The sequence below is a fragment of the Dermochelys coriacea genome, chromosome 16 (genome assembly GCF_009764565.3).
Source record: "Dermochelys coriacea isolate rDerCor1 chromosome 16, rDerCor1.pri.v4, whole genome shotgun sequence".
Classification (NCBI taxonomy): Eukaryota; Metazoa; Chordata; order Testudines; family Dermochelyidae; genus Dermochelys; species Dermochelys coriacea.
The window spans coordinates 17598053-17613264 of NC_050083.1; the positions used below are offsets into that span (position 1 = coordinate 17598053).

The 15212-nt window shown below is 45.5% G+C and overlaps 1 protein-coding gene across 6 annotated transcripts in view; it reads right to left on the minus strand.

Annotated features, from left to right (window-relative positions):
• Window positions 1–15212, minus strand: part of VAV2 (vav guanine nucleotide exchange factor 2) — a 316349-nt gene that overhangs the window by 252605 nt on the left and 48532 nt on the right. For all 6 annotated transcript variants that reach the window (XM_043499066.1, XM_043499068.1, XM_043499067.1 and 3 more), the window contains exon 2: window positions 468–584. In XM_043499066.1, the coding sequence (XP_043355001.1) occupies window positions 468–584 (117 nt within the window). The remainder of the gene's footprint in view (window positions 1–467; window positions 585–15212) is intronic.

Here is a 15212-nt window from a genome sequence, read left to right on the forward strand (position 1 = left end):
TAAGCTAAGAAACAGCTCCTTTTTGTTCTTGCTTCCTTCTGCATTCAGAGACACAGTATGTCCCTTGTCAATAAACAAGACTGCAAGAAATACCTGGCTACGACCAAGTTTTACTCCCAGCTGGAACACCCACAGATCCCTGAACTTTGATGAGCCACTCAGGTCAGAGAAAGGGCACCAGTTCTAAAGCAGGGGCCTCTACACAGCCTGAGCTTAGTAGAGGTGGCTCTGCGAGTCAAGGATGTAGCAGGCTCATCGATCGATCGCAGGACCCAGCCACCCCCAGGGGCGGGGGAGACAGAGTGCCACACAGAGTGGATGTAGGTTACCAAGCCATGCAGAATCCAAGCTGGTTGTATGTCTTGCCCAATGCTGGGCTGATCATTTTGAAAACGGTCTGGGCTCCCAGCAGCAGTAAAAGCACTTTAAAACCCCTTTTTCGACACAGATTAGGAGTTAACTTTTACCTTTCCAAAATCCCGCACATCGAAGAGGTCAAAGGGGTCAAACAGCTCACTGTTCCTTAATCCAAATTTGTCATGACAGACTTTTAAGAACGTTCGAATGTTCTTCAAACAGAGGAACTGCAAAGAGAGGGGAAAAAAGAGACAAGGCTATAATTCTGTAACAGTAATTTACTATAGACAATCAAAATTCGCAAGCAACAGGAAGTGAAGAAGAATATGGGAACTGCCTGGAGAGAAGATGCATTCGTTTACTGAGCAGTCTCGTACAAACAGGTTCCCCACTGCTCCATTATGGAGCTTGTGCTCTCAATAATATACCATCAACAGAGGCCCTTTTTGAAACCAAAACTTGAAGTTTAGGTGTGTTCACAAAGCACAGGGTCTAAACAACTTAAGAGCAGGATGTTTCCTTTTCAAGCTCTAAGTTGAGCAGAAGTTACACTAAAAGTTATATAAAAATCTATTACTGAGTTTGCAACTAATGACAATTTTGAATCTATTCCATGGTTCCCCATGCAAGTCTCAGACATACTGTGTGTGTGTGTGTGTGTGTGTGTGTGTGTGTGTGTGTGTGTAAAAAACACCCCATATATTTACAAAAATAAAAAATACAAGTGACATGAAAAAAGCAGCAAGGACAGAAAAATGAATTTTTTTCGCCCTCTCAGGTCAGAAACCATTGGTAGCTGATCCAAAGAGTATTTTACTTTTCCCCTCAACTTCCTCCGACGAGCTGATGTATCAGCGAATTGACATGCTAGAAAACCAAATCCCCAGCACATTCACAGATGATAGCTGCCATTCTTGTGATCCAACCTGAAATGAAGTTTGTGGACCAAATCAGAGGCAAGTCACTAAGCAGAGAGCCTTAGGTATGAGTTTAAAAAAAAAAAAAAAAAAAAACACAGATAAACACAGCAAGTCTCTCACAGTGAAGATTGTTTTCAGAGTTTTAATCATCGTTAATTTTAGCCCATCTGAATTCTCGTCTCGTTTGTGACCACCGTAAAATACTTAAGATTGTTCAGCCACTAGTCATATGGCTCTATTGGCTGAGTAATCCAATGCCTCTTAAAAAAAAAAAAGTCACTTAGACAATAGCAATAATGGACTGTTGCACTGTGACCATGCGTGCGTGACCTTCATGGGTCTTGTAATCTGGGAACACAGAAAGGGGTCTTTCTACACTAAATGTATGGCAACAAGAAAGGAAGGGATGAGAGAAGTAAGGTGTTGCTTCTGTTGTTTGGCTCTCACCCATGTTATTTATTAGAGCGGACTGAATGACTGTGCAGCAAATAATTTAATTTCACCTTTTTTCTGTTGGCAAGTTTTCCATGCAAAATTCTCCAGTGTACTTATTATGCAAAATTCTCCATGGATTGCTTGCTCATCGACAAATGGTTCACAAATATTCCTAATTCTCACATTGTTACATCAATCAGCCAATCAAGGAACAGAAATAATATCATATGACTACTCAGGGCAAGTTTCAAATTGCATATTTGGTTGCACCAGCCACACAGTTTGCATTGGGTCAGTAACATTGTAGTCACATAGTACTGTTAACGGTCCCCAGCTGGCCAATTTAACATGGTAGAAATTACTACTTGCAAAATTTACAAATATGCAATTTAAAACCTACCAAACAAAAGTTTTGCAAAGAATCAAACCATAACCTCCTTGGCCAACCCATATCTCCACAAAGTAAACTGCACAAAGTGTGCCTATAAATATTATTGCATTTGGGGTTATATTTAAGGGGTCAGGCATAGGGTTGCCAGGTGTCCGGAATGCACAGTCAAAAAGGAAGCTCTGGTCAGCACCACTGACCGGGCCGTTAGAAGTCTAGTCAGTGGCAGAGTGGGACAAGGCAGGCTCTCTGCTTGCCAAGGCTCCGTGCGGCTCCTGGAAGCAGCAGCATGTTGCCCCGCCGGCTCCTATGCATAGGGGCAGTTGAGGGCTCCTCGCGCTGTCCCCGCCACAAGCGCCAACTATATAGCTCCCTTTGGCCAGGAACGGGAGCCAATGAGAGTTGCAGGGGAGGTGCTGCAAATGGAGCAGTGCACAGAGCCACCTGGCTGCGCCTCTGCGTAGGAGCCGGATGGGGGGGATGTGCCGCAGCTTCTGGGAGCTGCTTGAGATAAGCGCCACCTGGAGCCTGCACCCCTGACTCTCCCCCATGCCCCAACCCCCTGCCCCAGCCCTGATCCCCCTCCAAACCCCACAGTCCCAGCCCAAAGCCCCCTCCTACACCCCAAACACCTCATCCCTGGCTCCACACCAGAACCCACACCCCCAGTCAGAGCTCTCAGCCCCCCCACTCTTCAACCCAACCCCCAGCCAGTGAAAATGAGCAAGTGAGTAAGGGTGGGGAGAGTGAACAGAGGGAGGGGGGATGGAGTGGGTGGGGGCAGGGCCTCAGAAGAGGGGCAGGGCAGGACGGGGCATGGTTTGGTTTTGTGAGAGTAGAAAGATGGCAACCCTAGTCAGGCAGTGGATTAGAAAGACCACTTCATTAATGAGAAACTAATTTAACTAGGCAAAACAGGGAGATTGTGTAGTTCCACCCGCATCGCTCCAGCAGTAGACAATAAAACTCAACCTATAAAACACAGGCTAGAGGCATTACATCATCAGAATCATTATAAACTCCAAACATTCTCATTAGCTGAATAGACCCAGGGGGCAGAATGATCATGTTTGTGACTGAAAAGACAAAATTAACACAGATAGACTGAAAGCCTACAGAATTGTCTTACAACATATATAATGGTGGGTGGGTGGGTAGGCCAATGCATAGGGTGCATACTACACCTCAGTCTTCCAGGCTTCTACAGGCGCTTTCAGCCTATGCAAAACTAAATTTGCTTAGAGAAGGGATTTGTTTTTTTGTTAACATCTCATTCATCTCAAATTTCCACTAAGTATTTACTTTAAATCCTTTTAAGCCTCCAATTTGAAAAGTTAATGACACAGGTTTTAACCATAATTACAGACGACGACAAGCGAGCTTCCTTTCATAATCCTGAATGCAAAAAAACTGCCTTTCCCTTTTGCAGTATTCATAGCATCCACCTCATCCTGTTGTCCCAATGCACAGGCAGAAATAAGGGTTGGCGTCTACGGATAAGAATGACTGTCTCTCGCAGCAGTGGATTCAAAAATCTCTCCTTGCAGTCAGAGGACTTAAAAACTGAACCTCCAAGATCTGTGCTGTAGAATTTCAGTTCAGATTCTTTGAAGAACTCAACTTCACAGCATCCGAGTTCAGAAAGATCAAGGAGCAAGCACAGCATCAAAGCAAACTAGAAGTCTTCTCCTGACAGTATTTTTCTTTGGTGAGTGGACATGAGCCATAACAAGATTTTAAGATTAGTTCTATCCAACCTAGCTAATCTCATCTCACTGGAGATAAGCAAAGAGCAAAAATATTTTTTAAAAACCCCATCAAACAAGAGCTACCTGCTGCTGTCATTGTGCATCTTATTCAAATTTGGAAACTATCTTGCCAGTAGCCCCACTATCAGTTGCTAAATTAGTGCAAAAAGCCCTCCCTCTGCATTTGTATCACTGCCTCTTCTACTGCTCCAGGTAGTATCTGCAGAAAACATCAAACACCACAGCGAATATGCAATCAGACAGTTGCCGAGTTCACACAGATGACAAGAGTCCAGGAAGAATCCAACCAGCCATTTAAAGAGCCTCTGAAATGGCTGATGGAAAAAGGAAAGCTTTCTACCAATACACTTAGACGGCCTTCAGCATGTTAGCATCCAAGCACTATACAGTCAATGAATTCATCTTCACCACAGCACTGTGTGGTAGGAAATTAGAATTGTCCCCATTTTACAGTCAGGGAATTGGAGACAGAGCAAGGTTAAAAAATTTGCCCACCCAGAAGTATGCCACAGAGCTGGGAACTTAGCCTAGGTCTTGAGTATCAGTCGAGTGTCTTAACACAAAACCGGCCCTCATCTCTACATCTCCGACTCCTGTATTAAAGAGAGCCAAACAACAACTGCTTCTAACCTTGCTACAGTACAAACATTGCCTCAGTATCCTCATCTATAGAATACTTACACTTATCCTCTTCACATGGACACTGAGGCATTTCAAAAAGGTTTCTGAAAGATTGTTAAATCTTTGGTTTAGATGGTGCTATAGAAGTTCCACATGTTAATAATTAGCTACAACTGGCTGAGCACACTGTCACTGGGTGTTTGCAATGGCTAGCAGCATGCAAGCAAGCAATTCACATCAAAATCCATGCAAGGGCCCAGTTCAGCAGAGTACTTTAGCCCACGCCTAACTTAACATCACTGGGACCACTCACAAGTTTAGAGCTAAAAGAAAAGGAGTACTTGTGGCACCTTAGAGACTAACAAATTTATTTGAGCATAAGCTTTCGTGAGCTACAGCTCACGTGACTGGGTACCTTGCTCAACTGGAGCCTTGAGGTCCTATCTCCCTCCATCCTAAGGCGGAGTGTGGAACTCCCATCTGTGAGGACAGTAACATTTGTTGCATTCTTGCTTTCACTTGCCCTGGAGTCCTGCTGTCCCTATTTGTAATGGATCACACAGGCTCACGAGGCAATGCACAGACTGTCTGGAGAACAGAGAGGAAGTGCTGAGGTTTCTTTCAAGTGTCCCACATGGTGAAATCAACATAAAAGCCTTTTAGCCACGGCAGAGATTTATTTAGGAAGCCTGGCAGCTAACTGTGCTGTTCTGACTCTTGGCTCCCTGAAAGCTCCCAGACCAAGAGCTGGCACCTCCACACACCTCTGCTGAACAATCCCGCCATTCATTCCTAGTGCGCTGCAGGAAAAGGGCTGTGGGCGCTGAATGCCCTCAGCTCCTTCTGAATGCTCCCCTCTCTTCCATTGCACACACTTCAGACAGAATCGCCTTTAAGAAAGATTATGACAAGGACATGAACTTAAACCCCCTTCCCCTCCAAACTCCTCTCAAATCTCATTTGTGCTCATCTCTCCATTGCCTATACCTCTTAATCCACCGCCACCCTAATGGTGATAATATAGGAGTTGATAAAGGTGTAGAGTTACTGGAGTAGTGTATTATCTAGCTGCGTGAAGCACCACCAACCTGGAGGGGACCTCCTGGTCATGGAGTCCAGTCCCCTTCTATCCCAGCACCCCCATCATATGATCCCATTCAGAAATGTATTAAGCTCCATATTAAAACCAGTATGGTTGTTTGTCCTCACAGCTCCTACTGGAATAGGAGATCTACACTCAGGCAAGAGAGGAGGCTCAGCCCTTCATCCTGGATGAACACTTCACCCAACTAGGAGGCTCTGAAGAGCCTACATAAACATCAGTAATGGGAGCTGCTCTCAGATGAAACAGACACATCAGCGGTTTTGGGGGGATGGGATTGATTTTCCTGAATTGTCAGTTCCATGTGCTGCACATCAGCATGGCTGGTGACTTACACAAGGAACGAGAAAACCCGAACACCACCTTTCCTAATTAGTTGTGAAAGTGGACACCTCCAGTGACAAACGCAATTTCCACAGCCTTACGGAAATCAGCATCTCCTAGCACAACCTTGTCTGGAGAAGACACTTCCTTTCAAAGAGCTGACTTTGCTGGAGCAGCACTACAGCGGGAGTTAGCGGAGCTGTGAAAGATTTGGGGGCTACATCCTGTCAGTGCTTAGCTAGCCAATGAAGAATTTAAAACCAGGAGGAGCCTGGTGATAAACCTTCAGCGGAGTGCAGGGGAGAGCAAGAAATATGTTTAATAGAATGATATTAGTCCTTGAAGCCAAGAAGAACAAGAATTAAGATTCTTTGGTCAGCTCTGATTAAGAGTATGATCCTAGGAGGGCTATAATGGGCCCTCTGTTACACAAACTACATTGAACGAGTCCCCCAATTACTGGCTTTCTTCAGACATGGAATAGTCATTACAGTCATGACCCCACTGTGCTGTTCTTTGCAATAAAGCAAATGAAGGCTTGTATTTAAACAACTGAGCTGATTTTTATGGAAGTATTCCAGAACACAGCAATGAGAGTCGGCTCTAAACTGCAGCCAGCTACAGTCTATTCCACTACCATCCAGGACCCTAATTTCCAAAGTGGAAGATGACCTTTCCTCTCTGCAACCACAACCATATTCCCCCCAACCCCCGCACACACACACGCTCTGCAGCAAGCTAGTCCTAAATTCCATAGCGAGACTCCCCAATTTCTGGGACTTGGATGTGCGGCAGCAGCTTCTGGCTATATTTTTTTCCTAAATGAAGCTTTTCACTGTATTATTTATTGTTGTACTGGATTTAATCAGTACAGTGGCTCCTTGGGTTATTTGCTTTCATACAAAATCGGATTTATTTTGGGCTGCCGCCAAATTTTCAGCTTGCCACAAAATTCTGCACTGAAAACATATAACTGCATTGGAAGAATGTTCAGGGAAAGTGGAGGAGGGGACAAGTGGGAGTATTTGGGCTGGTGGCATTCAGGAAGCTGTTGAGGGTTTTGGCACATTGATGCAACTCCTTTTTCAGTCCCCTTTTGTGGATGGAATGAACATGAAGGTAAAGTTGGGGAGAGATGGAGATTAAAACGTTGAGTGCCCCAGAAAGCAGCAGCCTGGCCCACCTCACCTCCCCAAACCCACCACTTCATTCAGCAGTGAGAGCTACATTGGCATTTCAGAGACATCCAGCCAATCAGCAGAAAAACAGGGGGATATTTTCAAGTTGGCATTAGATTTCAGAGTTCATGATTCATTGAGATGAACATGGCAATTCACTGCTCAGAGTGATTGTGTTTCAAGATCCAGGCAGGCAACCCTGGCTTTCTTCACAACCATGAGGTTTAAGAACACCATATATTTTTAATTAAAGTTTAAAATCAGGAGCACAGTTCTGCATCCCAATGTAGATTCTGTGACACTGCTGAGTATACTTGCTGCTTGATGTTCCTTAATATTGCTAAAATGGGCCACCCATGATCCTACACGCCCACCCTTCCACATGCATTCTGTGTGAACTCTCCTATTTCTTTCCTGTCCTTAGTCCAGTTACAATGTCAGCAAGGTTATCTGCATTCCCCTATTTAGGCCTCAGTCCCATAGCCCTACCTCACACAAACAATCCCATGGAAATATTTGAATAAGCAGGAACTGAAGAGTTCCCGGACAGGCTCCTTATTGAGTAAACAAAATAAAAATAAGTTTTATCATCTAATTAAACCCAAACCAACTACTTTAGGTTCCAGCGGGATTCCAGCCTCATTAGCATTCAGCACCTGAGACAAAGGAAAAGCAAAAAATCCCAATCACAAGGCTATCAAAGGAAGTGCCTCAAGAAAAACAGTCGTTCCCTTTGTAGTCTGGGTTTAGCCTAATGGATCTCCATTGCAACCTGACCTTAAGTAAGCTGGCACATAGCCCATACAGCAGAGATATCGGCAGCACCGTACAAACAGCTGCACTTCCCTGGCAGACTTGTCAGCCTCAATCAATTACAAATCCTGAGAGACTTTTTTTTTTTTTTTTTAAACAAGGAGGAGCCAAACTCTCAAGGTGGCTGAATAGTCTAGTGAAATGCACAGGGATTATTTGGTCGTTACACGTCTGTGAGGAAGGAAACGTTCAGTCCGGTTTCATCCTGAAAAGCAGCGAGTCAAGCAAGGAGCTTGCCATGGGCGGCGCATGACTTCTGCACTGGGGAGGTTGTGTGTGCCCAGTCCCTGGCCCCGGCCCCGCTCAGCCTCCTCCCCCCGAAGCCCCACCCATGCTACACGCCCAGCCCCGCTTGCCTCCCTCCCTGCTGCTCACTCCTCTTTACCCCGAGCCCTGCCCTCCCACCAGCCTGCAGCTCGCTGCTCTCACACACACACACCCCTATTCACTCTCTCCTGCGAGGCCCCCATGCTTGTGGAGCAGGGAGGGGAATAGATGAAGCTTCGGAGGAAAGAGGACGAGCGGGAATGGGACCTGGGGGTGGAATATGGGCAGGGCCATGGCAGCCCCCCCAACATTTGGCAGTGGCGCACTCCAAAGGCGGCTGGCTGGGGAGGCCTCTTATACCCGCCGCCTATAGATCTTACTTATTTATTAATTCTGTTCCTGTAGCACCTAGAATTCCCAGCCAAGACCAGGGCTCTCTTGCGTGAGGTGCTATACACATGTAAGAAATAATCCCTGCTCTGAAGATTTTACAGTAATCCGTAAAGATGACAGATTTAAAAGTGGGAGAAAGAAAGGGTTATCATCCCCATTGTAGAGAGGGGAAAACTGAAGCACTGAGAGACGGACCTGCCCAAGGGCACAAAGGGAGTTGGTGATAGAGTTAGGAATTGAACCCAGACTGGAGTCTCTATCCATCACCTTAACCATATGGCCACCCTCCCTCTCATTTGAGTCTGTATTTGCTAAAACAGTGGAAGGGGAATGGTTTGGTTGTCTAGCCAGCAGGTTTCAAGTACCTAGACCCTACGCGCAGAACCATAGCAAGACCCACTCAGTCCCTCACCCTTCCATCATAGATAAATGGACTTCTTTGCAGTTGCCAGGGAGGGCGAGGTGCGGTCTTTCAGCGAAAGCCTTAAAAAGCACAGCCTTGGCTACTGTGCATGACCCCATACATTCCCTAAACAGAGGATTTACCAGAGCCAGAGTCAACTCATAGATATTAAGGTCAGAAGGGACCATTATGATCATCTAGTCCGACCTCCTGCACAACACAGGTCACAGAATCTCACCCACCCTCTCCTGCGAAAAGCCTCTCACCTATGTCTGAGCTATTGAAGTCCTCAAATCGTGGTTTAAAGACTTCAAGGAGCAGAGAATCCTCTTCTTCCAATCTGCCCTGGAGGAAAATTCCTTCCCGACCCCAAATATGGTGATCAGCTAAACCTTGAGCATATGGGCAAGATTCACCAGCCAGATACCCATGAAAGAATTTGCTGTAGTAACTCAGCTCCCACCCCATCGGGCCTATTTACCATGAATATTTAAAGATCAATTAATTGCCAAAACCATGTTATCCCATCATACTATCTCCTCCATAAACTCTTCCCCTCCCCCAATGGCTGTGGTGCGTTGTACATCAGATGGCTGCCATCTCCCTCCTCAAAGATTAAGCAGGTTTCAGAGTAGCAGCCGTGTTAGTCTGTATTCGCAAAAAGAAAAGGAGGACTTGTGGTACCTTAGAGACTAACAAATTTATTTGAGCATAAGCTTTCGTGAGCTACAGCTCAGTTCATCGGATGCATTTGGTGGAAAATACAGAGGGGAGATTGATATACACACACAGAGAACATGAAACAAGGGGTTTTATCATACACACCTTAAGGAGAGTGATCACTTAAGATAAGCCATCACCAGCAGCGGCTGGGGGGGGCGGCGGGGGAAGGAGGAAAACCTTTCATGGTGACAAGCAAGGTAGGCTATTTCCAGCAGTTAACAAGAACATCCGAGGAACAATGGGGAAATAGGCTTGAATAGAGACTGGGAATGGACGAGTCATTACACAAAGTAAAACTAAGTTAATTGTATCCAGTTTGCAAATTAATTCCAATTCAGCAGTCTCTTGTTGGAGTCTGTTTTTGAAGTTTTTTTTGTTGAAGGATAGCTACCCTCAGGTCTGTAATCGAGTGACCGGAGAGATTGAAGTGTTCTCTGACTGGTTTTTGAATGTTATAATTCTTGACGTCTGATTTGTGTCCATTTATTCTTTTACGTAGAGACTGTCCAGTTTGGCCAATGTACATGGCAGAGGGGCATTGCTGGCACATGATGGCATATATCACATTGGTAGATGCGCAGGTGAACGAGCCTCTGATAGTGTGGCTGATGTGATTAGGCCCTATGATGGTGTCCCCTGAATAGATATGTGGACAGAGTTGGCAATGGGCTTTGTTGCAAGGATAGGTTCCTGGGTTAGTGGTTCTTTTGTGTGGTTGCTGGTGAGTATTTGCTTCAGATTGGGGGGCTGTCTGTAAGCAAGGACTGGCCTGTCTCCCAAGATCTGTGAGAGTGATGGGTCGTCCTTCAGGATAGGTTGTAGATCCTTGATGATGCGTTGGAGGGGTTTTAGTTGGGGGCTGAAGGTGATGGCTAGTGGCGTTCTGTTGTTTTCTTTGTTGGGCCTGTCCTGTAGTAGGTGACTTCTGGCTCTGTCAATCTGTGTTTAAGCAATTCACACACACACACACACACACACACACACACACCCCATTTTGCATTCTTTGTCATGAAAGGTGATAAACAGAAGCAGGGCTTAAATTCATTTCCTGGAGAGCCCACCCCCACCCCCAACATTTGGGGCTCAGGGCTTCAGCCCCCGGGGGTGGGGGGGATGCTCCCACAGGTTTGAAAATATTTTCCAGATCTCAGTTCTGTATGGCTCCAGCTGAATTTAAGCCCTGAATACAAAGGACCAGGTCCTCGGCCAGTATAAATTGGTAAACCTCTCACTCCAGCTGGAGCTATATTGATTTGCACCAATTGAGCATCTGGCCCAAAGTCCTTAGCTAAATTTTGTGGGGTTGGTATGGATGAAGGGTGTCAGAGTACAGAGCTAACAATAAGAGCAAGGAGACTCACATTTCCTCAACAGGTTGAACACTTGAAATTAGCCCACATCCCTTCTCATTTATTCTACCCCATCACCAATCATCATGAGACTCTCTCTATGACTAGAAACAGTAACACGTGGGCCGGCTGGATAGCTGCGCTTCCCCACAATAAGACTTTCCCAAGCTCGTGGGTAAAGGTCTAGTACATGGCAAGTGCTACTGGAATCAAACAAATGAAAACAGCTTCTTATCGCCTCCAGCATTCTTGTCCTTCCTTTAACACTAGAGAGGAGGGACCAATCAATATAAAACACCAAATATCCCTGAGCTTCTCAAAAGCCAATATACCTCGAGTGTTTGAGAGATTCTTTTGTTCAGGAAAATGAACTCTCTGGGCAGCAATATTTTAGTTTATCGTTAATATTTTCTCACACCCTGAGGGCCCCAACCTTGGAAGGTAGAACAGGACACTCACCCCGGCAGCTATTTAATAAATGAATGACGTCCAGCATCAGCATCATTGTATCTGGAGTCATTGTATTTAGACGACGGTATCATAAGTGCTTTTGATGGGGAGGCTAGTGGGTAGTCTGAAAGCTTTCAAAGAGAAATTTAATAAAGCAGTAAAGAAGCTAGGAGGAAAGAACGGGGCAGATAGTATGATGGATGGGATGGGATTCATAAAGGGGTAGCTTCGGCTCCCAAGCAAGGTAGGACTTTTCTGCAGCAGGAATTCACGAGGCCAGCGTTAACTCTTCAGGGAGGAAGTACATTGGAGGGGATGTGTTACACACAATAGAACTGGAGGGCTGGGCATCAAGCCATGTTGCCGACTGGACTCGGTCCAAGCTGTGGGCTTTAAATGGATGCTGCAGCATGCAAGGAATGTTGCAGCTTTAACGCTGAAGATAACGCGGTGACGAATGACGAAAGGAACTTTCTTTAGCACTTCCTGACCATGATGTAAGATTTCCCCTTATCTTGCGGCGAGCACAGCTCAGAAGCACCGAGCCAAAGGAAACCTCTAGCAGGAGGCCATGTGCATCTGTTCAATCACTGCTTTTATGTCAGTGAAACAAAGACCAGATTTGGGGTGGGGGGGGGGCACGGAGGGAAGAGTCACCACCATAGAGTCCAATAGATGAAATGTACAAATTCACAATGATTAATGGGACAGCAGGTATCATCATACAGCACAAGCTTATGCCTTTCATGAGACTCAATGGGCCTCAACTGCCAGTTACATTAAGACCCCTTTATGCCACTCTGGCGTCACAGAGGGGCCCTGGGAGAGGGCAGGAAGGAGGACATGAACCCCAGAGAACACACCCTGTGCAGGGGTTTCCCCTTGGCTGGGACAGGGTTGGCAGAAGAGCTCTGCACTGGCCTTGCTACCAGCCCCAGGTATAGAGGATGTGTTGGAAGCATGTCATGGTCAGCCAGAGGGGGCAAGGCTGGAACAATAAGGGGCCATGGGGAACAGAGTTTAAAGTTAGATTCTGCTCCATGCAGCTAACTGCCAAATGAAGGCGTTACTCAGCAAATTCCAGAAGAAGCAGAAGAAATCTGAAAGATAATCAGAGCGGACATGACACTACCAATAGCGTCAAATCCTCCACAGCTTCATTCGTTCTCGATTTGCCCCACTGTTTCTCATATAAAGCAGCAGCCTCAGAGATGATATATAGTGCCACAGTCTCCAGAATTTTCTCATTTAAAGCCCATTTAGGTTTAGATTCAAGCTGCAGCTCATCAGTTATTTTGGACAGACAGATTACATTTCTGGTTGTTACAACTTCAGATTTATCTGTTGAGAAGCGGGGACCAGAATTATTCTTGAACAATTTAGTGCTAAGCAGGCTATAATTTTTCCCCATTTGAAAGACATTCCCTTTATAGAATGCTCATGGGCTAGGAATATTCCACTTAGCAAAGCTGATTAATGAAGCTGAAACACTATGCATGGACCTCACAGAAGCTTTCCCTCTCCCCACAACTTATGAGGTTTTAGCAATAGAGGGATGAAGAGTATGCAATGGCTGAGTTCAATCATTTCCTTTAGGAAATGCAGAGAGTGTGTCTAGATGGGGAGTCAAAGAAAAGTTAAGCTGAAATAACCAAAAGTATGATGTGAAACATGAAAGTTTAAACTTAAGCTACAGCAAACTAAGGCCACTTCCTTCTGACAAAGAGCACCCACATGAGGGTTTAATGTGCTTAATTTATGCACCTAAAATTCACATCTTCTGTGAATTGGGCTTCACTTTCCTAAGCATTCCCACATAAACAAGCACTGAAGGTTGCTTAAAAGGCCAATAACCTGCATTTAAAGCTTGCAACAGAACTTCCTATTCCCCAGCAAAATTATTTTACACTCGCAACACTCATTCGGGCTGAAACTCTGCACAGGAGAGAGCCTGTGAAGCAAAGTGTTTAAAGGATGCATTTAAAAAAATAAATCAAAGCATTCAAACATTTTTATTATTTGAAAAGAGAAAGTAAGCTAGTGGTTGAAGCACAGGGCTAGGAGTCAAAACATCTTGTGCTATATGTATGACACTGCTGCAGACCCATTGTTCAAGCTCGGGCAAGTCAATCAAGGTTTCGCCGCCTCCGTTTCCCTTCCATCTATAAAATGGGGATAATAGAAGTTACAGCAGGGGTAGGAGTTATTCATGCTTTTGTAGCTCTTCGATCATGCAAAGTATAAGTGGTTGTTAGGTATTTATTTCAGCTGAGGGTCTCAAAGTGCTGAGCAAAGGACAGGTTTCTGGTTAAGACACTGGATTGAGACTCAGGAGATTTGGGTGAGTTCAATTGTTCACATTTTCATGACTCCCTCTTGGACTCAGTGCCCCGTGCCTCAGTTTCCCTTCTGTCAAAAGGAGATAATCCTACCGTTCTCCCACCCTTTGTTATGTCTCCTAGATTGCAAGCTCTCCAGGGTAAGGACTGTTTCTTGCTCCAGATATGAGCAGGCACAAAGGGATCCCAAATCTCAACTGTGGCCTTGTGTTACTACGGTCATCTCATACCAAGTTAATGAACAGAATAGAAGGCACTGTCTCAGTTCCAGAATTGTTACAAGGGTCAGGGGATTGGGTTGTGGGTGCCCGTTTCTTTTTAGTGACAGGTGATTAAAAAAAAAAAAATACAGATTTCATATTTTGAAATGGAAACAGACCAGCTCCCTGTATGTCCAGGGTTTTCATTGTATTTGTTGGGTTTTTTTAAAAAAATAGGAAAAGTCACACACAAATGAGCAAAACAGACAATTATAAGAAAAATCCCTATCAGCTCACAGGAGAATTTGACTCTTGCATACTCTCTCAAAGGGAAAAGATCTTTCATAGAAGGATAACAGTCCATGCGCTGTGATGAACACAGGCAGCAGCTGCTGTGAATAACCTATTAAATACGCCGAAGTCCAAACTGTCTGCCTTGAAGGAACCTCTCTCTTTGTTCTTCCCCCGTTCCTTCTTTTCCCCACCTGAGTGACTGGCATTTGCAAGTCTATTCTTGCCTAGTCACAAGGAATTAACTAGAGTTCCTGGACTTCTCACAAAGAGACTGACTTTGGGAAGCAGAAGTTCAAGGATGTTGGCTCACAGGTGGCAGACTGGAGAAGTAGAAGGTGACAGACACGGAAAAGCAGAAAAGAAACACCTGAGGAGATGCACAACCAGCTGAAAAGGAGACCGGACACTTCGGGTTTGTCTACACTGCGGCTGGGAGCTGCGATTCCCAGTGTAGGCAGGCAGACATGTACTAGGTCAGCTCAAAAATAAACAGCATGGACCACCACCCTGAGCTCGACTCGAGGGAGGTAGGCAGGCACGGATGCGGGCAGCTAGCCGAAGCCACCCACTCGGCTACTTTTAACACGCTAGCGTGCGCTGATCTAGCACGAGTTTACCTGTGCAGGGAATCACAACTCCCAGCTGCAGGGCAGACGTACCCTTTGGTTTAAATCAATTTGTTTCTACTCCTGTGCTTTGGAGATGTACAGCTTTACAGGCCCAATTCTCACTGCTGCTGTAGCTCCTTTGTGCTGTTCTGGCAGCATAAGGAGGCTTTCATCAGACCCCTGAGAATCCCCTTTACTGAAGGGCCCCACACAGCTGGTATCAGAACTCTTGTATGCCCCGCTCCTCAGTCTCAGGGTAGGGGCCACAGAGTGAGAAGG